Below are 24,413 nucleotides of genomic sequence, written 5' to 3' on the forward strand. Positions count from 1 at the left end.
AGATAAGTGGCAGAAGGGGGATATGAGGAAGAACGTTTTTACGCAGAGGGTAGTGGGTGTCTGCAAGTTGGTGGTAGAGGCAGAAACTTTAAACTCTTTTAAAAAGTACCTGGATCTGCACCTAAAGTGCTGTAAGCTGCAGGGCTATGGGCCGGGTGCAGGAAGGTGGGATTAGAAAGGGCACCTGGGTGTCATCAGGCTGGCATGGACAAGATGGGCCGAATGGCCTCCTTCTGTGCTGTAACTTTTCTATGGTTCTATTTCCCCTATCACAGATGTTAAGCTAAATGGCCTGTAGTTTCCTGTTTTCTGTCTCCCTCCCTTTTTGAATAAAGGAGTTACATTTGGTTTTTTTCCAACCTAATGGAACCTAGGAATATAGGAAATTGTGGAAAATTAAAACCAACACATCAACTGTTTCACTAGCCACTTCTTTCAAGACCCTAGGATGAAGCCCATCAGGACCCAGGGATTTGTCACAGCTCCAACAATTTGCTCGATACCACCTCTCTGGTGATTGTAATTTTCCTGAGTTCCTCCTTCCCTTCCATTTCCTGATTTACAGCTATTTCAGGGATATTACGCTTATCCTCTATAGAAAACTATGCAAAATATCTGTTCAATTCATCTGCCATCTCCTTACTTTCCATTCTTAATTCTCCAGACTCAGTTTCTATAGGACCAATGCTCACTTTATTAACCCTTTTCTTGAGTATTGCTGAAAAAAGACATGTCTAAGCTTTTTGTCTTGCTCTCATCAGGGCACTCGGAAGAACACCAATATAAGGGGAAAAACAATTTATACTGTATGTAAAGAAAGTGCTGATTGGTTGGCAAGTGGCTTTGCCATGGAGAATGCACCATTGATGATGACTGACAGTTAACTGCCAAGCATTGTTTGAAATTTAAACCAGGCACCTTGACCCTGATTGGTCAAGGCATTGCCATGAATAAGTCAGTGAATGTCTGTCACTTATTTTGTTTAGCTGAAACAGGCGCAATGTATGTACATGTTCTTTCTGTCTGCAAAGAACAGGGCCCTGTGTATTTTTCTTATTTAAATATCTATAGAAACTCTTAACCTCCATCTTTAATATTTCCAGCTAGCTTTCTCTCGTACTGTACTTTTTCCTTCCTTATTAATCTTCTTGTCATTCTTTGCTGTTCTTTATATTCTGTCCAATCTTCTGATCTGCCACCCATCTTTGCACAATTATATGCTTTTTCTTTAAGTTCGATACTGTCTTTAACTTTTTTAGTTAACCAAGAACGGTGGGTTCTCCTTTTGGAAGTTTTCTTTTTCATTGGAATGTATCTATTCTGTGTATTGTGAAATATCCTTTTAAATGTCTGCCACTGTATCATTATGGACCTATCCCTTAACCTCATTTGCCAGTTCACTCTAGCTAGCTCTGCTTTCATGCCCTCATAATTGCCCTTATTTAAGTTTTAAAATACTAGTTCTAGACCCACTCTTCTCTCCCTCAGACTGAAGGTAAAATTCAATCATATTATGCTCCCTTGGGGTGCCTTCACATTGAGGTTATCAATTAACTCCATCTCATTGCACAGTATCAGGTCTAGTGTAGCCTGCTCTCTGGTTGGCTCCAGAATGTGCTGTTCCAAGAAACTATCCTGAAAACATTCTGTGAACTCCTCTTCTAGGCTACCTTTGTCCATCTGATTTTTCCAAGTCTATCTGTAGGTTAAAACCCTCCATGATTATTGCTGTACCTTTCTGACAAGCTCCTATTATCTCTTCCTTTATACTCTGTCCTACTATGTAGTTACAATTAGGAGACCTGTACACCACTCCCACGAGGGACTTCTTGCCTTTATCATTTCTCAAGTCAACCCAAACTGCTTCTACATTCTGGTTTCCTGAACTTGGGTCATCCCTCTCTAATTTGCTAATACCATCATGGGCAACCTGGAAGTGCCTTAACAGACTTACAACTGGTGCAGGTTGTCACTAAGCAAGTGGGGATATACAACCTGCCCAACAACTTGTGAATGTGGAACTGAGCCACAGACTATGCAACATCTCCTGCAATGTCTATCGCTAGAGGAACCCTGCATTGTTGCAGATCTTGCCGAATTCAACAACAAGGTGCAAAAATGTGTCCAGTTCTGGCTGGGCCATGTATAGACCGTCCGTGGACATGATAAGAAGAAAGACCATCATTAAATAACAGAGCCACCCTTTTACCTCTTCCTAGCTTCCTGACCTTCCTAAATGTCATATACCCTTCATCATTCAGGTCCCAATCCATGCCACCCCGCAGCCATGTCCCTGTAACAGCTATTTATTTCTATTAGCACTATCAGTTCATCTGTTTTGTTTCGAATGCTACTTGCATTTAGATATAGAGCCTTTAATGTTGTCTTTTTATTATTTTTGTAATGTCTGCCCTTATGGGCTAATTTTACTCTTAGATTTGTACTCCCGGTCCCTTCCTGTCACGTCTGTTAATTATTTCCCATATTTGTACCTTTCTCTCTTGCCTGGTCCGCTCTATCGTTGCTCAGAGATGGAGGGAGGGTAGTTTGCATTTAAAGTGCTTTTGCTTGAGGAGGACAAAAGCTTTCCAGAGCAGGCGCGCGGCCCCTTTAACGGTTCTCGGAATCTCAAGGGCGCGCGCACGGCGTCAATTCAAATACGCCAACGGTAACAGTCGGCATTTGATTGTTTTTTTTTCGTCGTAAAGAGGGGAAAAATTCTGGCACTGAAATTAGAGAGTGTTGGGGGTCGATTTTAAATTCGAGGGCCAAACAACGCCGCTCGACGCTTGGAGGACGAGGACGAAGACGACCGGAAGCGCCGATCGCCCCGCAACTGGGTGCAAGCGGTAGTTACGTTTGCCCCGCAATCTGTCCGTCCCGAATCGGTTCCGTGGTGGACAGCGATGTGTTGCAGGATGTCCGGGGGCGGGGAAACTGGCACCGCAGGGAGAGTCCGGCGCCGGAGGCGCGGGTTCTATCAGGGGAAAGAACGACAGTAAGAAGGCGGCAAGATGAATCGGAGATCAATAAGAAGTACCAATGCCCGGCCCAAGGATGTGGAAGGTTAGAAGCTGAAGAAGAGATTGAGAGAAAGAGTGTGCATCTTGTATCCAGGGCTTTTTTTTTGAGAGAGAGAGAGATTGAGTGATTTTAATTGAAGGCTGAGAATAGAAACCGAAAATGATTTAGACTCAACTGTTGTTGCAAAAGGCAGATTATAAATTCCAGGGGCGCTTTCCTCTAGTCTAGATGAACTGGTTTAGGACTTTTTTTTTTGTCTGTTTGGTCAGTTGGGTGGAGGGTAAATAGTCTCGTCCCTGCTAGCTGAGGCTGCTCAAACATGGTACTTCCTGTTTTATCCACTATCTCAGTCAGTGGACTGAACTTCATCATCTGGCAGTTGTCTTGTGGAGTCTGGTCATGTTCATTCGTGTGCCTTTAAATACGGAATAGAGCTCTGTAAAATTGAAGCAGATTATCAGTAGTAACAGTAGCTGTAGGAGATCACTGTGCAAAGCTATCAGGACACGGGAATTAGGTGACACCTTAAACCCTCATAATCATGTCACTCATCCCCGAATATTCCCCGTGTGAACCTTTGATAAAATCACTGTTTTGTGTCGAGAATTTGTTCTGTTAATTTACGGTGGCTCTTTTTCGCCGTGTTTACATAAATTGTCTTGCTTCTTGCAACCCTGGACAGATAATAATCCTAGTTTCACTTCTACTCCCAGCTTCTTTCCTCATCATAACTTTTCTTTCTTACCGCCATTTGACCTTTTTTTCCCCCTTTGTATCGCCTAAACTCCATTTAAATTCGTTCCCTGAACTTTTATGTTGGAATCAGCACATTGCACTGTCTCATGTTTTAGATCCAGATCTTTTCTCCCCACATGCACAACATTAACTTGTCTCATTGCACAGATGCTGCCTGGCCTGCTGTGTTCATGGCAGTTTCTGTTTTTGTTTGATTTCCAGTATCTGTAGTTTTAATTTTTTTTTTGTATTGTATTGTCTCCTGATGTGATTGGTTCTTTCACAGGACTGTAAAGCTATGGAAATACTTCTTAATGGCTCCTACAATCTAGAAATTTTTAAAACCTAAGCTTGTGATTACTTAATCATAAGTTCTTTATCTAAGTTGCTGATGTTCTCCACTATGAAGCTTGATCCTTCACTTAGGTTTGGGCAGTTAAAAATAAACTATTGCATCGTAGTTATTCATATGATCATTCTGAGCCACTCACATTCCAGGTGTTTCACTTTTGTAAGTAAGTCATCTGAACACCTCAGGCATTCTTCATAAATAAAGCAAAGAGATGAATGCAACAGGTTGTTTGACAGCCAAATCTAATCCTGTCACCCACATACATGGTCTTTCCAGTGATCCGGATTTTCGTCTTGGGCTGGGGAAATGCAAATCGGGCCTGTTTCCAAATTCTGAGCCTTCCTCTGAACCACATTCCCACCCATATTTTTGTTCCTGAGAGATATGTGCACGGAGGGCTTGGGTTTTGCGAACTGCTGTGCATTGTAATAGGAGTACAGGACTGGAGCGGGTGCTGAGGCAGGCTCGTTAGAAGACCCATCTCAGTTCTCAGGGACAGCAGCCCAGCTACCAACATTCTTCTTATGCCCACTAAACATCACCCCTCACCCTTTCACCAACTCCTATAACCTTCCATACCCCTCATATTGCTGTGCCCTATGCCCCCTCATACACCCCAAGCTTCTTATGTATCTTCCATAGCCATTCACCCAGTATCCACTACAGGAAGACCTCAAGATGTCTTTGAAATGGACGATTAAAAAAAACTTCTCATAATCAAATAGAAAACACACTTCTTCATGAAAAAGCTCTCATTCATATAAGCATTTTAAAAATGTAAATCTCCTCAAGTGGTCAATCTGTTGTTTAAAAAAATACTTATTCCCATGCCACATCAGAGGCAGATGATCTTTAATAACCTTTTAAAACTGTCAATCAAAATGTGAATACAGCCCCCTGCTGAATTAAGTGGCTCTGTAACTTTTGAAACTCAGTGAAGCATTCAAAATGGATACAGCTATCAAAACAAACCATTACAACTTACAGACAATGAAACTGGAAGACCAGATGATGCTTCATTTCCATTTCAAATCACATAGCCTGTCAATCAATGGAGTGGAGCTGGTGCTTAGAATTCTTTTTTACTTTCAATGACAGGGCAATTCATTTTCCAAGTGTTAAAGATCTCCTTACATTTAAATTACAATCCAAAACATTACAGAAATTTTTCCTCCAGTTTTGAATGCATTATGGCACTTTCTTCAACTGGGAAAAGTACTCTAATGCATCTCAACACTTAAATAATGCTGTTCAATGTTATGATCAACTTACCTTTGCGGACAGAACCCTATGAATCACCATGAAAAATACATCTACATTATAATACAACATCTAATAGTGAAATTTGAAGTTGTCAAAAGAATTTAACACTTGCCTATCAGAATGTTCCCGACTCTTCAGCGGTGGTCACAAACTCTCCAATGAGGCAGTTTGTTTTTTCTTAGAGCTTGCAAAACCTGCGCCACCACACAAAAATAGCCCAGGAGGTTGGGAGGAAGGTACTCATATTTGCTATAGGGTTCTATAGAGCTCACAATTGTGACCCTGACCTCAGATAACCTGCGTGCGGGGTCACAACCCAAGGCCTTTCCAACCCGTGAAAAGGCTACACAAAAATAGCACAGCTTTGCTGTCACAAAATAGAACCCAGAATGATGCCAAACTGTATGGTAGTGTTGCGGAAGCTATGGAATATCACAGATGTTTTGTACATGTCTTTTCAGATGTGTTGGAGGCAGCCACAAGGTCCTAACAAAGTTCTGGAAGCTTAGTTGTAAAGTGCTGAGTCTATTGAAGTATTTCCAAGTAGATCTCCAACCCCTTTTGCTCTCCCTGTCTCTTGAGCTCAATCTTCCACTGCCACTGCTCCATTCCCCCTCCCCACCCAACCCCCTTCTTTCCCCCAACCCCTTTCTCCCATCTCCTTTCCCCTTTGACCGCCCTTCCCCCTCCTCTACCCAGCCATCCTCCTTCCTCCACCCCTTGCCCCCCAATACTGGATGTAACATTTGTCGATGTATGGTATAATCTATTGTACATTACCATCTGGCGCAGCTTATAATATCAAAGCCAAGCTTACAAAATTTTCTGGATCTATACAGAATTGCTTTAGTGTGCTGACAAAGAAACACCCATCTAATAAACAAACTAGTTGCTGCCATGGGCCATGTACCATTTCTCACAAAGCCCCCACTCTTTTCTGGAATATCAAAACTGTGGAACTCCATATGTCTTTCTGACCTTCCCTTCCTACCTTCAGTTTTCAGGTTTTTAAGTCCAAGTTTTGTATACTTTAACCACAGCTTATGTGTTCAACTTATTTTACTCCTTCTGCCCATGGTCATGTCGTACACTATGGACCTTGGGCCTCAGCTTGGATTTCCCATTTAAAAAGTTTAGTTGATCTGCTTCATGGAACTCAAATGCGATCCATTGTGAAAGGGAAATCATGTTTAACCAATTTATTGGAGTTCTTTGAAGAAGTAACAGGTACTGTGGATAAAGGGCAACCAGTGGATGTAATGTACTTAGATTTTCAGAAGGCATTTGATAAGGTGCCTCACCAAAGGTTATTGAGGAAAATAAAAGCTCATGGTGTAGGGGGTAACATATTGGCATGGATTGAAGATTGGCTAGCTAACAGGAAACAGTAGGCATAAATGGCTCATTTTCTGGTTGGCAAGATGTAATGAGTGGTGTGCCACAGGGATAAGTGCTGGGGTCTCAACTCTTTACAATTTATGGAAATGATTTGGATGAAGGGATGGATGGTATGGTTGCTAAATTTGTTGATGACACAAAGATAGGTAGGAAAATAAGTTGCGAAGAAGGCATAAGGAGGCTACAAAAGGATATAGATAGGTTAAGTAAGTGGGAAAAGATCTGGCAAATTGAGTATAATGTAGGAACATGAGAGGTTGTCCATTTTGGCAGGACGAATAAAAAAGAGGCATATTATCTAAGTGATGAGAGATTATAGAGCTCTGAGATGCAGAGGGATCTGGGTGTCCTGGTACATGAATTGCAAAAGGTTGGTATGCAGGTGCAGCAAGTAATTAGCAAAGCTAATATATATATTTATTGCAAGGGGAATTGAATACAGGAGTAGGGAAGTTATGCTTCAGTTATGCAGGGCATTGGTGAGACCACACCTGGAGTACTGTGTACAGTATTGGTCCCCTTATTTAAGGAAAGATGTAAATGCATTGGAAGCAGTTCAGAGAAGGTTTACTAGATTAATACCTAGAATGGGAAGGTTGTCTTATGAGGAAAGGCTGGACAGGCTAGGCTTGTATCCACTGGAGTTTAGAAGAGTAAGAGGCAGCTTGATCGAAACATAAAAGATCCTGAGGGGACTTGACAGGGTGAATGTGGAAAGGATGTTTCCTCTTGTGGGAGAATCTAGAACTAGTGGGTCACTGTTTCAGCATAAGGGGTCACCCATTTAGGACAGAGATGAGGAATTTTTTTTCTCTGAGCGTTGTGAGACTTTGGAATTCTCTTCCTCAAAAGGTGGTTGAGGCAAAGTCCTTGAATATCTTTAAGGCAGAGTTAGATGAATCCTTTATAAGCAAGGGGTTGAAAGGCTATCGGGGGTAGGCAGGAATGCAAGGTTAAAATCAGCTTAGCCATGATCTTATTGAATGGCAGAGCAGGCTTGAGGGGCCGAGTGGCCTACTCCTGCTCCTAATTCGTATGTTCATGTGTTATATTAACAGCCTGGTGCTGCATCAAGGAAAAGTAGAGGAAGTTAGTGTGATTATCCTGACCATTTAGACTCAGCCACTGTAAATATACAACAGGCACTGTCAGCTATAATACAAACTAGAATAGAGGCTGGGATTCTTATTAGAGCCCATACCAGCCCTGGACAGATCCAAATCGAGAAATCTCTGTCATCAAGTATCTCAGCATTGAAGAGAACAGGGTCAGGTCCCTGCAGGGCAAGAAAGCAAAGCCAGTTCCTTTACCCACCCCTCCAACAGTGACTTCATATGTAATATTTGCATTTTGATCTGCAAATCAAGATTTGATTTAGCATTACCTATGAGACGACGACAACCTGGAATATAAACAATTGGTCTTTTTGCTGAACGCTCATCCGTCAGAGTGACAGGATAATCCATCATCATCAGTCTGCAGACAGCATAGCAGATCTTTTGTAGAAAATAGTTAATAGCAGCTAGTTCTGTTAAGGGACAGGACCAGTTGCAAATGTACTGCCATTCATGGACACTCTGTTGTACATAGGTTCCTCCAGAGTAAAGAGATATGATCAAATAGAAGTAACATCTCGATCTCCAATAAAGAACCAGAGAAAAAGACATTTCGGTAAGATGCTTTAATTATGTGTGATCCATTCACCTGTTGACACTTAAAAGCAGTTTATTGATCAGGAAGCTTGTTACAAACTATAGTTATCTGAGTTCCCACTTATTTTTAGGAGGTCAACAGTTTTTATATACTTACTGCTCTTCGGTTATTTCCTGTTAAATGCAAACTTCCTCTGCAGGGCGGCAAGGTGAGAATGTTGCTCCCACTTGCGTAATTCAAAGAAAATGGAAAATGAATTGGAGCCATTTCTTATAGATCCAAATCACTAACCTGGAATAAATTAAGAAGTGACATTAAATTCAGAGTTCATTACTGATGGGCCACGCTTGCCACGCTTCCAAGGCCAGTAAGATTAGAAACCTTCCTCACAGGTGTATAACTGAAGCTATTAAGATTAATATGACAATTATTTGTGAGCTTTTCTTTCAAAAATGTGATCAGTAAATGCTTTCTTTACAGGTACAAAATATTTAAATCCTTTTATGAGCAGAAAAAGCCCTTTGTGTTACAGTTTGATCTTTTTCCAATACTTATGTCTCATGCTATTGGGTGGAATGCTTATTTTCACCCCACTACAATTGCTCTACATCGCTTTCTCAACTGGCTACTTGCATTAAAATTACCCCCAAAGTCTCTTTGTCTATGTCTTTTTTGCAGCTATGTATAGATTTGCGATGATTAACTGCGAATCAGGATTAATTGTTTCAGGAAACTATATGGGAAGCCTATCATTGTAACATTTTGGGACAAGTCATTTGGACTGATTATTAGGTGGGACCCCAGAGAGAACTGTCATCAAATTGAGGACTTATCCACATTGTGTAAGCTTTGGAACAATGGTGAGAGGTTCAGGTGCACCCCTGAGCAGTTTGCACCTTGATCATAAAATGATGTTGATTCATATTTCTCCAGCAGGAGGCTTAATTGACAGTGCAGGTGCTGTGAGCTTCCTCATCTGGAACCTCCTGTTTTAACTCTGAAATATAAGGCTGAATTTTGCCGTGGACTTCAGGACCCTGATGATGGGACCAAATTGGGGTCCTGTGCCCGTGCTTGCTGGCAACGAGACCAGCGTTGCAGTTTTCTCAGAGGCAGACTTCGAATTGGCCACCTTCGAGCTCGCCCTCCAGTTAAAGAGAGCAGACAGGCTCCAAATGCTGTCGACCCTATCAGAGGGCTGTCAATTCTGGAGCCTTGGCTGCCCCACCAGGACAGGTGGATGCTGCTGAGGCAGATTGGAAACCGTGAGGGAGCCTCAAGTGCTCTCAATGGTGTTCAGTTAAATAAAAAAATTCAGAGGTAAAAGCTGTAGGCCTTGGGAGTGGAGTGGAAATCCCTTCGGATAGATTATTAGTACTGCAAGTGGAGCCTTCCCTGCCTGCAACCTTGTCATTTGGACATGGAGCCTTTGGTTCTGATGACTGGCAGGCTGCCTCTGTTGAGCTGGCGGCTTCCACACATGGTGGGTCAGGGTGGCTGCTCTACCACTGACAAAATGCCAGCAGTGCTGCAAAATTGCCCCTAATTGGGCCCTCCTCTGTGCAACGGGCAGCCAAACCACTTCCCAAGCTGCCTCTGGGACCATTCCGTGCCATGGGAATGCGTCGGGGTGCTGTCTCAACATCACTTCCCCCTATTTTCCCAGCTCCCCTGACTCCAAGCCTGGTCATTAGGGGGCCGGGAAAGCTCAGCCACTTAAAGGAAAACTGCACCAACAGGGCAGAGACACATTTTATTAATAAGTTAAGTGAGTAAGTTTAAAATTTACACCTTTATGCTAATACATGGATAGAAGCATTGTTCCGTCTAAGCTGAACAGTCACAACCTATAGTTACCTGCAGACCGCGCACAAGTCGGCTCTTTTAAATTACCCTGTGTGTGTCCGTGTTAAAAAAAATTAAAGGGGCTGTAAAGAAATCGCCCACACACTGGGGAACAGTGACAACCTTGCTGATCCCCACTCCCCCTTCACATTCTGCCTGCTGATGACCTATGATTTTCTTGTTGACCTCTTTGAGTCTAAGGCAGACAGTTTGAAAACCTATGCTCTCTCATTTTATTTCCTCTCCTTCCGCTCACCTCACCTCACAAAGTAAGCCTTTATTTGTCATGTAAGGATAAAGAGGGTAAAAATGAAGAAATTTTGAAAGAAGTCAGTCTTGTTCTAGTTGTAACACTCATGATTCCCTTTCAGGTGCTGTGTCAGATTATGGACCGGATTCAGAATCACCAGAACCTCCGAAGAAATCTTCTAAAGGTATATTCTTCCTGATGACTGAATTAGTTCATTTCTAACTTCACATTTGTTAACTGCCATTTTAACAACCAGTTCCCAGGCTAAAAAGCTAATTACCAAACCCTCACCCATTCTCGTTGAATAAACTTTGCTTCAATAAACCAACCTTGCAGCTCAAATTATGTGAACTCATCATTGCTGTGGATTTCCAAGATCAGCCTCAGACAAACAATTCCAGCACTTAGCATGAGCTTCCACTACCTGTTTATCAGGTCACATATTTTAAGGCCCCACAAGTCAATTGATGTGTTGGCTTGGAGTGGAGGTGGGAGGCTCTCAATGTGAGCAGGTGCTTCTTGCTCCAGCTGACTGGGAAGTTTTGATTGGGGTTTTTACAGATCATGCTGGCAGTGAGTTGTGTGGGTTCACCATGACTGGGACAAACTGGTGCCTTGCAGCCCTCCATAGAGTGAGCTTTGGCTTGCCAGAGTGGCTGTTCTCATTGCTACTCCATTTTCTCTGATTGGTCAGCCCTAAACCAGGGAAGTAGCAACTGTGCTGCTCTTCTGCCTGACCACAGAGCTAGTTTTGTGCGCCCTTATTAAGTTCTTTTAGTATCTTTGTGCAAGACATTTCAATGATTAATACCAATCTCCAGGTGGGAAAGGACTTAACTTCTGTAGGAATCACAGTAAAGCCTTTATAGTAGAATCGCTTAGTTGTAATGCTGACTGTTCCCTTTCAGGTCCTGTGCCAGCATATGGATTGGATTCAGAATCATTAGAACCTCTGAAGAAATCTCCTAAAGGTACACTCTCTTGTTAATTAGTTAATTTCTAACTTTTGCAGGTTTATTTATGTCACACAAACTAAATGAGTAGCTCCCTTGCTCTGTGCTGACCCATAGCAGTTAGAAAGATGTGCACGGGTTGCCCTGGGTGACCATTTTCCACTCTATTCTCACCCCCTTCCTCAATTCACAACAGAAAGCGTTTCTAGACTCTGCTCAGCACCTCATTACACTCTAGATCAGAAGCCCACCATCAACAGAGCACAGCAACAAGCCCATGTCCTACCACACTGTGGCATTGGAGCATTGCAGTTGCTTCACATCACTACTACAAACTTTTAAAATGCAATATGTGATATTCTAATCAAAAGCTGACTCACAACTGAAGCCCTGTCAGCAGTAAATACTGTAGAGAGCTTGAAGGCTGTTAGATTAAGAACAGTAACTGGGCTACCAAATCAAAGATAAAACAAAAGTCTGACTCCTTCATTGAGACATTTAGCTGTATTGGACCAATAGAATGTCTGGGAACAGTAGTAGCACATTCAATACCTCCAGCCTCTTCTGCCATTCAATTAGATCATGGCTGACCTGTATCTTAACTCCATCTACTCACCATGGTTCTATTACCTTTAATATCCATGCCTAACAAAACATCTATTAATCCTTCCTTGACACATACTGGCCCCTATATTTACCTAGATGGGTATTGCGAGCAGGAGAGAGGAGTTTGGTTGGGAAACCTGAATGTTCTCCATTTTATGCTAAGTCTTTCCATCCTCCTGCCTGCTATTTGTTCCCAGTTCTTTATTGTTTTTATACCTGCTTCTTTAATTATTTATTCGGTTTATATATTTTACCCTTTTTTTAAGATGGAACCTCAGTTGGAAAATATCTCCAGAAAGAGCCAGATGGTCCTCCAGTTGCTGCTAAGGAGAGTGTGGAGTTACAGCCCTGCCCAGGTATTGGCCAAATAAATGTATTTGAAATATTAACTCTGTTTCTCTTTCCACTGTCGGACCTACTGAGTTTTTCCAGCACTTTCTGTTTTTATTTCATATCTCCAGCATCTGCAGTATTTTGCTTTTATTTCACATATTGGCCTATGTTGGAGCCCCTGATATGTTGATTTTCAATTGTTTTGTAAATATGGCAAATATACAGTCATGGGTATCTACATTATGTTCCTTTGCTGGGTGACTGTTCCCGAGTCTTGATTGGCAGTTGCTGGTTCAAAATCTGGTGCTGGCATCTGCAACCCACCAACTGACCAAGAAGTGACCATGATGTAAATTCCTGGTGGTGGGTGAGATAGCTGGCTTGAAGATCTTTAAAATGTTTCATGTGCTCAGGCTACCTTTAGCAGAGAACACCAAAGTGTTTAAAAGAATTTGGCTGTATCTTGGGTGGTGGCTGGGAATGTACCAGGGGCTGCTTCATATCATGCTGATGGATGGAGAGAGAGACAGGAGCAAGTTAGGAAGAAACAGGTGGGCTGCAAGCATGAAGAATTGGGCAAAGAAGGGATTTAATAGAAGGGAAAGGAACAATCTGCTCTTATAGTTAGGACTTGAGGATTGAGTTGGAAACTTCTTCTCTGCCTTGGGTGTTGTGAATTTTATTTTGTTGGTGTGTGAAAGAGAGGTGCAGCATGGAAATCAGTTTTCATCCCGTTCCTTTGAAACTGTAAAACTCAGCTCGTGACATAACAAGCCATATCATGTAGTAGGAAGCAGAATGTATACAATAGATAACTGAATAATTATGAGACACGAGTACCAAGAGAAAAAAAAACACCAAAAATAAATGATGCAGTTTAAACCATTGAATACAAATTTTGAGCACGTGATTTTATTCTCAGAGCATCACTTCGGAGATGGGATATCTTTTAGAGATAATAATGCATAAAAAATTAACAGTCACTTCTATAAATGTGGACTAATTAAGGAAAGTCAGTCCAGATTTGTTAAGGGTAAATTGTGATTAACTAACTTGATTGAGTTTTTCGATGAAGTAACAGAGAGGGTTGATGAGAGCAATGCATTTGATGTGATGTACATGGACTTCCAAAAACATTTGATAAAGTGTCACGTTAACAGACTTGTCAGCAGAGTTGAAACCCGTGGAATAAAATGGACAGTGGCAACATGGATACGAAGTTGGCTGAGTGACAGGAACCAGAGGTTAATGGCGAAAGGTTGCTTTTCGGACTCGAGGAATGTTTCTAATGAGGTTCCCCAGGGATTGGTATTAAGACCACTGCATTTCTTGATCTGTATTAAGGACCGAGAGTTGGATGTGCAGGGCATAATTTCAAAATTTGTAGAAGACACAAAACTTGGAAGTATTGTGAACTGTGAGGAAGGTATGATATTCTTGGTCATGTTGTGCTAATACAGGATATTCATAGAGTCTGTTGAGGTAAGGAAAACATTAACTTTATTGGAACATTTCTTAATGTGAGCTACATCTTACCACAAGGTTGTACAAGAGAGCAAGATAATGAGACATTGCATCGCTTCCTGTGATGATGTATACTTTATCTCATTATCATATCACAGTTAGAATTAACCTGCTTGTGCTGCAGAGGATAGTGGTAGACTTCAGGTGGATATAAGCAGACTGGTGAGATGGGCAGACAAGTGGCAGAAGGAATTTAATGCAGAGAGGTGTGAAGTGGAACATTTTGGTCGTAAGAACATGGAGTGGCAATATAAAATAATTGATACAATTTTCAAGAAGTGTTCAGGAGCAGAGGGACCTGGGGTATGTGTGCACAAATCTTTGAAAGTGGCAGGACAGGTTGGGAAAGTGGTTCATAAGGCATTCAGGATCCTGAGCCATAAGATACAAAAGGAAGGAAATTATGGCGAACCTCTATAAAACACTGGTTCAGCTTCAATGAGGGACTTCAGTCACAAAGATAGATTGGAGAAGTTGGGACTGTTTTCCTTAGGGAACAGAAGGGTGAGGGGAGATTTGATAAAGGTGTTCAAAATCACGAGTGGTTTGGATAGAGTAGATAGTGAGAAACTGTTCCTATTGACAGAATGGACAAGATCTGGAGGTCACCAATTTAAGGTGATTGGCAAAAGAACCAAAGGTGACATGGAGGGAAAAAAATGCAGCAAGTGTTAATATCTGGAATGTACTGTTTTAAGTGTGTTGGAGGCAGATCCAAACATTGCTTTCAAAAAGGAATTGTATAATTATCTGAAGAGAAAATAATTCCAGGGCTATGGGGAAAAAGTGGGAGAATGGGACCAGCTGAATTGAGTTTGCAAAGAGCTGGCATAGACATGACGGACTGTATGACCTTATTTTGTGGTGCAACCATTCTATCATTCTATGATTCTATATGATGTTTGAGGTGAGTTTCTTTTGTACTTCTGAGAAATACTAATGTCTGTGTAGTGCCAACTGGGCTGTATGTCAAACTACAGGTTTTTTTTTTCCCTCTAATGTACTTTTGTTCTGCCTCTTTTTAAACCAGATTTGTTTGAACAAATAAGCCTGTTCAAAAGCTGTGCCTGACATTATGTGAATGTACTCCTTGAGACAAACTGACTGGCATGTTGTCCTTAATGTGTGAATAGTTGTTAATTGAAAAGTAATTTGGGTTTATCTCATCCTGTCTATATCCTACTGCAGCCTCTTTGGGTATTCCTCACCACTTACTTCCTTACCTTTGTTCAGTCAGCAAACTTGGATATGGTGCACTCCATTTCCTCATCTAATTCAATAATTTGGATATGTAGCTGAGTCCAAAGTACTGATCTTTGCGTATGACCTGCAAAACCTGAAAATGTCCAGTTTATTCCTACTTCTTGTCTTCTGTCCATTAACCAATCCTCAATCTGTGTTAATATCTAACTCCCAATCCCATGGATCCTAATTTATTGTAACAATCACATATGTGGCACCTTCTTGAATGCTTTTTGAAAATCCAAGTACACTGAGCCAAAGAAGGAGACATTAAGACAAGCGACCAAATGCTTGTTCAAAGAGATATACTTCAAGATACTGCTTAAAGACAGAGCGAGCTGGAGACATATGAGGATGGAATCCAGAGATCAGACCCTGGACTGTTGAAAGCATAGCTGCCAATGGTGTAGAGTTGGAAAAGGTTAAAGAGATAGGGAATGTCAAAGCAATGGATGGAAGTGAACATCAAGATGGGAGTTTTAAATTTGAAACACTAGTGCAACCCATCCATTGTTTTCCCTTGTGGTCAGACACCTTTAGCTGCTAAGCCAACCCTTGGGTACTCCATGATGTGCATAGCTTGTATAAATTTGTTGTTTTGTTCTGCTTTGGTTCAAGCGAAGAGGACATGCCAAATGTCCATTATTGCACTTAGCAGCAGGAACACTCTATGCAGTTTTGTTTAATTTGAGAGATTTTACTGTCAGTAGACTTCAAAAGTTTCCATTTTCCCTTTCCATGCAGAGCCAGAGAAGATGGACTTTTCCGATGATACCAACTGTGTGTCTCCAGGTGTGTCATTTCTGATTTGATAATGCTCGTGTGAAGTGTCTTGGGATATTTTACTCTGTTGAAGGCACTATATAATACAAGTTGTTGTTGTTGTCAGCAGCCTATAGCTTGCTCAGTAATGTCACTGCTGGTAAAAGTATTCAAACAAAATTTTTAAGGTGCAGCTTGGACTTGGAGGGAGGCCAGACTGATTGTACCCAGTAATTGGCATCTATTGCACAAACTGCTTATAATTTGGAATAGTTTGCCATCTCGCTCAGAGAGGCAACTAAAATGCTTGGAATGGAAACTAGAGAGTCTTTGATCCAAGTGATGCTTCGAGGCAGAGCTAGCATTTAAGCTTTGCTGTGCTTAACTTGAGTGTTAACACTGGGTGCAAAATTCATATTGCTGACCTTCCTCATCTGTTGATCAACCAGATTCATGTGATTTTCCACTGCCTCCCCCCCCTGCCCATAACCACTACCAGTCCCCATCCTCCTTGGGAGAAGGGAAAAAACTTCTAACCTCAGACTCCTTTGTAGAGTCTGCTTTTGCTTCCATCAAGTGTGGTAGGAAATGATAATTCCTTTGGAATGTGCTCCTGTGTCATCTTGCTGCCAGTCAGATAGTGGTTTACAGAGTGAGCACGAGCTTTTTTGTTTCATTTATTTTCTGTCACTGCTGTGTATTTCATGTCAGTAGTAAAGGCTGATTTCCTAAATCAAAAAAAATCAAAAACAGCCTCATTAAGTTGGCCTTCTGCAGGTAATTCTTATTGACAGATCCTGCTCCTCATTACTGCTGTGTGTTCACTCTTAACAAGGTGGGTGAATATACACTTTGGAAATATTACACAGTATTGCATTGAATTTTCAGCACAGAAATGGGTCATTTGTCCCAATAGGTCTTTGCCAGAGAAACCTCCTCCCATCTTATTTCCTCTTGTCCTATAAACATTCCTTTCTCCTTCGTGTTCCTCTAGCTTCCCCTTTAATGCATTTTTGCTATTCACCTCGACCATTCCATGTGGTAGCAAGTTCAGCATTCTCACCACCCTTTGGGTAAAGAGGTTTCTCTTGAATTCCTTATTTGATTTAGTAGTATTAGTCTTTCTCCTAGGGCAGAATCGTCCCAGATTTGCATTAAGTGCGGTAGCGGGCAGGAAAAAGGACATTTTGCCCTCCGGCTGCGATGGCGGCTTTTTGTGTCGTATTGTCCCGTTCCCACCTCATTAATTATGCAGCCACAGGAAGCATGCCATTTTACTGGCGGGTAGCCTCCGATTTGCCTGCCACGCTGTTACCTCGCTGCTTCCTCATGCATGGCACCATATTTAAACTGCAGCTGTGTGCATACTTCTCAATGCTTGCAGCCCAAGAGGGCACTGGCGGAGACATGGCCTCAAAAGTCAAGAAGGGTGCAGCCCCCCCCGATTCAATGATGCATTCTTGGGATGCCTTCTGGACACCAAAGAGATCCACCATGATGTCCTCTACCCCTGCTCTGGCCGCAGGAGGCCCATCAATCTCACTACTTTGGCTTGGGAGGCGATGTCAGGGGTGGTCAGTGCCAATGCTGCACGCAAGAGGTTGGCCATTCAATGCAGAAAACAAATGATTTCATCCATGCCGCCAGGGTAAGGCAACCATTTCATCACTCTAAACTCACACACTCACAAGGCTATCACACATTCACTGGCATCTCACTCACTGCTAGCTCAGGGGACATCACCATTCTCTTTCTCACACACACCCTCACATCACCATCTGGCCTCATCTTCTCTGGAGACTGCCTTCTCAGCCTTCACCATCTTGCGGTCACTTGCAAGATCAACATGTGCCCCCATACGCACCCTGGGATACCCTCCTTTCCCAGTAGACCCCTCACCCTGCAGCCTCTTCCCTTGCCTGAGTCCACCTTCCCCTTCCCCAAGCAAGGCCTAACCCTGCTGCTGTTGAAAAGCCACCCCTGCCTTATGACTGGTCTGGTATGTAGAAACCTGTCAGTGATTCTCCCTAAAAGTGATGTGGTGCTGCCTGCGAAGCCTGATGCTAACGACCGCGTGTGCTGCCTGAAGCAAGGTGGGTAAACAAACCTCAAAGTCCTGAGCGAAGTGCAGCTCGCCAGGTGCATGTTGCTTATCTACACATGTGAAACACGTCAGTGCCCGGATGATCCAGCGTGGGGGGGATGATTCCGACGAGCGGGGCTTATAATGAGATGCTAAAGTATTGAAATTAGATTCCTGATGTTGGACAGCGGGAAAAGCGGTATGCCATTGACGGGTGGAGCAGATGATCCCAAACTGGTTTCATGAAAGTGTAAAACTGATTTTTGGCCTTCTCGCCATATTGTCCACTCACGCCCGCCATAATGCCCGACGCCAACGCTGGCCCTAGTTTTGGATTCCATTACAAAACACCTGTACATCTACACTATCAAACTCCTTCATAATGATCTTTACCAGGTCACCCCTCAGCTTCTCCTTTCTGGAGAAAACAGTCACAGCCTGTTCAACCTTTCCTGAAAAGTATATCCATTTGGTTCTGGTATCGTGCTTGTGAATTGTTTTTTAACCTCTCCAATAACCTCTATATCCTGTATATACTATGGAGACCAGAACTGTGCACGGTACGCCAAAGGTGGTCTAACCAAGGTTCGATACAAATTTAACATAACTTCTCTGCTTCTTGATTCTATTCCTTTAGTAATGAACCCCAGTGTTTGGTTTGCTTTTTTAATGGCCTTATTAACTTGTGTCGCTACTTCTGTGATTTGTGTATCTGTACTCTAAGATCTCGCTGCTCCTCTCTCTGATTTGGAATCTCATTATCCCAAGGAGTAGGCAAACAAACCTCAAAATCCCGAGTGAAGTACAGCTCGCCAGGTGCATGGTGACCCCCTTATTCTTCCTGTCAAAATGTAACACTTCACACTTATCAATATCGAAATTCATGTGTCAAACATTAGCCTATTCTTCAATTTTATTAATATCTTCTTGTGTTTTGTTGCTGTCTTCCTTAGTTTAACTGTACAGCTCTGTCCAACCAGTTTGGCGCCATCCCCAAATTTTGAAATTGGGCTTACGATTCCTAAGCCTAAATTGTTTATGTTAATTGTGAACAATAGTGGGGTGCCAGCACAGATGCTTGTAGAACACCATTTCCGTATTTTGCCAGTTGAATGGCTACGCTTAACCCCTTCTTTTCATTTCATGTTCTGTAGTGAACTTGTCATCCATTCTACGACTTGTACCCTAACTTCACATGTTTTGACCTTCATTATGGGGCAGAATTTTGCCCTCAGCGGGCCTGCAAGTGGTCACGAAGCCGACCGCAGCCTGTAATCGGGCCCCAACATGGATTTCATGCTGGCTGGCCAATTAATGACCAGCCAGCGTGAAACACGTGCTGCAGTATTCAGTGCTGCTGGGGTGGGGGTGGGAGGAGTGCAAGTGCGGAAGTGTGCGCATATGTGTGGGCGCGCACTTTTAAAGCTACCTGAGGAGCTGAAGAATTTTGAAAATAAAAAATAAAGAATTTTAAAATGTTAGTAACTTGTCCCCTCGTGACATGAGCAGGGACATATTAGAAATTAGTTTGAAAAATTTTTTTAATCGCTTTTTTTACATCACTGAACGAAACCTCATCCCGCCTATGGATGAGGTTTCGCAAAAAACCTTTTCGGCTGCCTGCCAACCGTAAGGTTGGACAGGCAGTGAAAAATTTCATTTAATTAGAACTTTAATGGCCTTAATAGGCCTGTTAATTGTCGGTGAGCTCACTGCCGACTCCATGCGCCCGCCGACCAAAATATCACGAATGCTCGATGGCTTCGACATGCTCGCCCAACATCATCGCGCGTCATTTTACGCTCATTTGGGTCAAGTGTGTGCCTGCCCAACGAGCACAATATTCTGCCTATGAATCTATTATGTTATACCTTTATTAATGGCCTTTTAAAAATCCAAATATATTCCATCTGCTCCATTGCCCTTGTCTACTCTTTCTGTTACTCTTTCAGAACGTTCAATAATGTTGGTCAAGCAAGACTTCCCTCTGAAATTTGTGCTGACTATTCTATATTCTGTTTTCAGTTTCCAGCTATTTTTGTGTTGCACCTTTCAGTCAAGGTTCTATTTTTCCTACCACTGATGATAAGTTAACTGGTCGATTGTTCCTTAGACTATTGAACAACTTCCATAATTTTAAAGTCCTCTCTTAAGTCGCCCCTCAGCCTTCTCTATTATAGATGAATAGTGAGATCTAATAACAAAATATAATATTATAGTAAGATGTGTTCATTCATTAGTTGATTAATTGATCCACAAAGTCTGATCACATGGCATGTGAGTATTTCTATAGTATTGGTCTTAATTATGACACTGTAGTCAAAATAGCTTGCTGCAGTAGCATGAAATAAACAGTTTTGTGTTGTTTGTCAACCAGCAGGTATGATGTACAAGCAGTGTGACTAGCACTTGTTTGTTATGTGTCTGCCGATGTTCCCTTTACAATTTTGTTGTGTGTGAGCGGTTTCTTCAATGCACAACACCTTTTTTTTTGGTGCAGTATTTAACATGGAGCAAGACCCCTGCCATACCTTCCAGTGCACACAAACGGCTTTGTGGGAACGTTGGTACACACCCCTTCCCCAAGCCTTGCATCAAACAGCCCACACTTTGCTTAGCTCACACTTGGAAGATCTTGGGTGAAGAATGGTGCAATTGATCTTCAAGGCAGAAGGGAGGGACAATAAAATGTTTCAGCATGCATTTGTTTCTCCTGTGTACCAAGGAGGCCACCTGCCCCTATTGTCATTGATTTTTAGTTGTTAATGTTTGCGATTTGCTTTCAGATGGGAACGAGTCTGAAGATAACAATGATCTGACAGCATCACCTCAGAATTCTACAGATGAAGGTAATGTGTTCCCACTCCTCTTAAATAGCACTTTATATTTTCCAACCAAAAGAACATCCCTGTGTTTGGAATTCTCCCCATCTCATTCAGATACAAGTTTGTTGACGACAGTGTACAACAGTTACTCCCTCGGAGCCATTTTTACAATTACAAAGGATTTACAGAAGTAAACAAAAGGTTGTTATATATAAATACCATTCATGTCTTGTACAAATATTAGCTTGAATTAATGAACTCTGATGAAACTCCTACTAATCCAGTTGCAGGGAGATGCTGAAAAGGGGAAATTGTAAAGGATGTGAATTCTCATGCACAGTTGAACTGCAATGATCACTGAAATACTTCTTTATTGTTCTGCCTCTACTGGTGTTAGTTCAGTCCCTTCACAGCCCAATTTCGCCCAATAAAGCCTGAGAAGTTTGTGTCTGTGTCACTCCTTTGGTGCAAATCAAATTCTCAGAAGCGTTTGCAGTCGACAAAATGTGCTCTTCATACATCCTTCAAATCTTTTGCCTAGCTATTTAACTGTGCCTGGTTCAAGAAAGTAGCATTGAGCAGCATCAGAACGGCTATTTCTTTCTGCTGGTTAAAGAATATCTTTCATGAGATATAATCTGTAATAAACGCTTTTAACTTTCAGATATGGATTCAGAATCTGAGATGCAAGCTGATGGGTTGCAAGATCCCACAGGACCATCGACGCAGCAAACGTTCTCTGGTACTGATTGTCTTGAGTTTAGTGTGTAAAATGCCAGTATGCTGAGTTGTAAACAGGAGTCTGTCACTGAGATGAATCTGTGTAAATTTGGGCAACTAGGAATGGGCACTAAATTCTGACCTTGCCAGCACCACCCACATCCTGAGAATGAATTTTTAAAAATGGAGTAGATTTGACATTTTGCCAGGCTGATGACCCACATACGCTTGAGATCACTCAAGCCTGGCTTTCTTGTTAGTCCTGCATTAGTGCTGTGCTGTATTAATTGTTCAGTTCTGCACTTAGCTGTATATAGAACTCCTGTAGAGAGCTTCAGTCTATAGCCTGACTGCATCAAATGACACATTACGCTTTGTCCTAATTATACAGTGGTGTAACTAAATACAGCCTTTATTTTAATCTCACTCTACATACATGGAATTTCTTGTCCTCTCTCTTGAAGGCATTGGTAAGTGCTGTCATATAATCTTGGAATGATGCAGGGCAGTTGTCACCCTTCTCATGATTTGGTGGTGTTTCTGCTGTTTGAAATGACCATGCCCTTTTTATTGGAGTCGTGGTACATCTATAACCACGTCAGCAATGCCATGGTTTCCTTTCTTCCTCTTATCTTCACTTTGTACATGCTCGACATTAAGGAAAATGTCAAGAATGTGATGGGATGTGGGTTTTTGCCAACAATCCCCTGGTTTTAGCCGAGTGTTCAAGATTCATTCTATTTCTATAATACTGTGCGAAGCAGAAAGTATCTGGAGAGGAAAATTGGAGGCATTTTAAGAGAATGTAGGGTGAGTGGGGTATTGAACATTTAGTCGTCCTGATCAGTACAAAGCCAAGCTGTCACTGAAAGCAATGTTTTCATGTTTACCTATCATCTCTTAAAATATTGCTGACTGAGAGAGAGTACTTGGAGATGACAAAGTATTATTTTTGGTCAGTGCTTGGTGACTAGAACTTCACTCTATAATTTGAGCATGAGTTTGTGAGAATGGGTATGATGTAAATAAAGTAGTTGCAGTCATCAATATGTCCAGAGTAAGAAAAGATGGAACGTGTATTTATATAACACCTTCATGTTCTGTTATGAACATGAGGGGAAATATCATAGCCACAGTGATTCTGATGGCTTTTTGTAGCATTGTACTTCAGTATGTTGGATATACTCCCAAAGCAAGGGTGCAACTCTTGAGGCCTATATTCCCTGGAGTTTAGAAGAGTGAGGGGTGATCTAACAACAATTGTGGCTTTCCCAAACTGGCCAACACTGTACTTGACTACTGATTCTCCCAAGCTAGACATTAACTGACTGAAAGATTCCTCAGCAGCTAAGTGGTTAAATGTTTTCTATTTACTCTCTCATAAGCATAATACTGGGTCCTTACAGAAAACCCTCAACCTGTGAAAATGACATCACTAACTAAGCATAAACCTGGGTTCTTATAGCAATCTCTCAGCCTGTGCAAATACCCGTCAACTGGCAATGTTCTATGCAATTGCTAACTTCCTAGCAAGTACCCTACTCCTAACTGTCTGTCTGACAAATACCCCCAGTAAGTGTCCTGTGACAAATGCTAACCCTTGGAAAGTGCAGAGACCTCCGTGATGCACCCCTATTTTATATCCTTTTTGCAGGCAGCTTTGCAACATGTAGCCGAAATATATGCACCTGGATCAACACAGCTAACGGCTTCTAACACAATCTTTGGAAATCTTGATCAATGGGAAGAGCGCTTCTAATGTCCCCACAACAATCTAACCTTAATTGCATATCCAACTAGAGGTCACCGGAACATTCTAGACCCAAGACCATTCTTCTAGCCACTCAGCTTTGCAGCCTTGGTGCCCCTTCTAATTGCCAAACTATAGCTTGTATCTTTGACTGGAGGCTCTGGAACATCTAGTCCTCATGCTACCTTCCTGTCCAATCAGCGTTGTGGCTTTGGCTTTTCTTTACTGCTAAGTGAGACTTGTTGGAGCCCAAATGTGCAATTGTGTCCTACCTATAACTTTAGTTTACTCCTAAAGGACCCATGTGTTCTTTCTTAAAGCTACATCACAGTATTTAGTGTTAAGACTTTCTTAACAACATAATCCTCAAATTCATGAATCATCCCAATAATGCATACAAATTAAGACTTTTACCGCTAAGCTTATGTACAGTGCAGTTTGATAACTTAAGCCTTAATTACACAAATGTCCAACAAGGTGAAGTCTAATAGTAAACTCTTAACAATTTTCTTCAAGAGGTCACCTGAAGTTCATGAAGAGAAACAGATTTTACTCTGGGGTTTGTTATGATTTCTTTTGCATGTCTATTTCTTTCAGCTGGCGATATGCAAACAGTTCCTTATAGACAGTCTAGGACACCACATTCATGCCCAGCTCAAGGTACGTCCAGGTCACTTAAGTAGATTTTAAGTAGATCATGCAGATAAATTTCAGTGAAAATAAATGTTATGCTCCACGTCTAAGATCTATGGAATGATGTGCAGGTGGTATTCCAACTTTGTATGCCATGCAGCAAATCAAAAGTTGACTTTTCAGCTAACAGTTGCAGTCTCGACACCTAGGACATGCGCACCAAGACAGTGGCACAGGGCATAGCTTTGTGCTACTCAAATGTGTCAACATTTCAGGTCTTCCTACTTTTTATAAGAACATAAGAAATAAGAGCAGCAGAAGGCCATTTGGCCCTTCAAACCTGCTCCACCATTGAATAAGATCATTGCTTCGCTTTTGCCTCAACTCAACCTTCCCACATTATCCCCATTATCCCATAATCCTCTTATTCACCAAAAATCTATGGATCACTGTCTGGAATAT

General features: G+C 41.9%; 1 protein-coding gene across 1 annotated transcript in view; it reads left to right on the plus strand.

Moving 5' to 3' along the window:
• Positions 1 to 2,694: 2,694 nt before the first annotated feature.
• Positions 2,695 to 24,413, plus strand: part of LOC144692694 (torsin-1A-interacting protein 1-like) — a 43,264-nt gene continuing 21,545 nt past the window's right edge. The window contains exons 1-9 of the mRNA XM_078561786.1: positions 2,695 to 3,066; positions 8,363 to 8,443; positions 10,642 to 10,704; positions 11,429 to 11,491; positions 12,346 to 12,435; positions 15,923 to 15,970; positions 20,810 to 20,872; positions 21,513 to 21,590; positions 23,916 to 23,978. Coding sequence (XP_078417912.1) covers positions 3,015 to 3,066; positions 8,363 to 8,443; positions 10,642 to 10,704; positions 11,429 to 11,491; positions 12,346 to 12,435; positions 15,923 to 15,970; positions 20,810 to 20,872; positions 21,513 to 21,590; positions 23,916 to 23,978 — 601 coding nt within the window. The 5' untranslated portion in view covers positions 2,695 to 3,014. The remainder of the gene's footprint in view (positions 3,067 to 8,362; positions 8,444 to 10,641; positions 10,705 to 11,428; positions 11,492 to 12,345; positions 12,436 to 15,922; positions 15,971 to 20,809; positions 20,873 to 21,512; positions 21,591 to 23,915; positions 23,979 to 24,413) is intronic.

The sequence above is a fragment of the Cetorhinus maximus genome, chromosome 17 (genome assembly GCF_964194155.1).
Source record: "Cetorhinus maximus chromosome 17, sCetMax3.hap1.1, whole genome shotgun sequence".
NCBI lineage: Eukaryota > Metazoa > Chordata > Chondrichthyes > Lamniformes > Cetorhinidae > Cetorhinus > Cetorhinus maximus.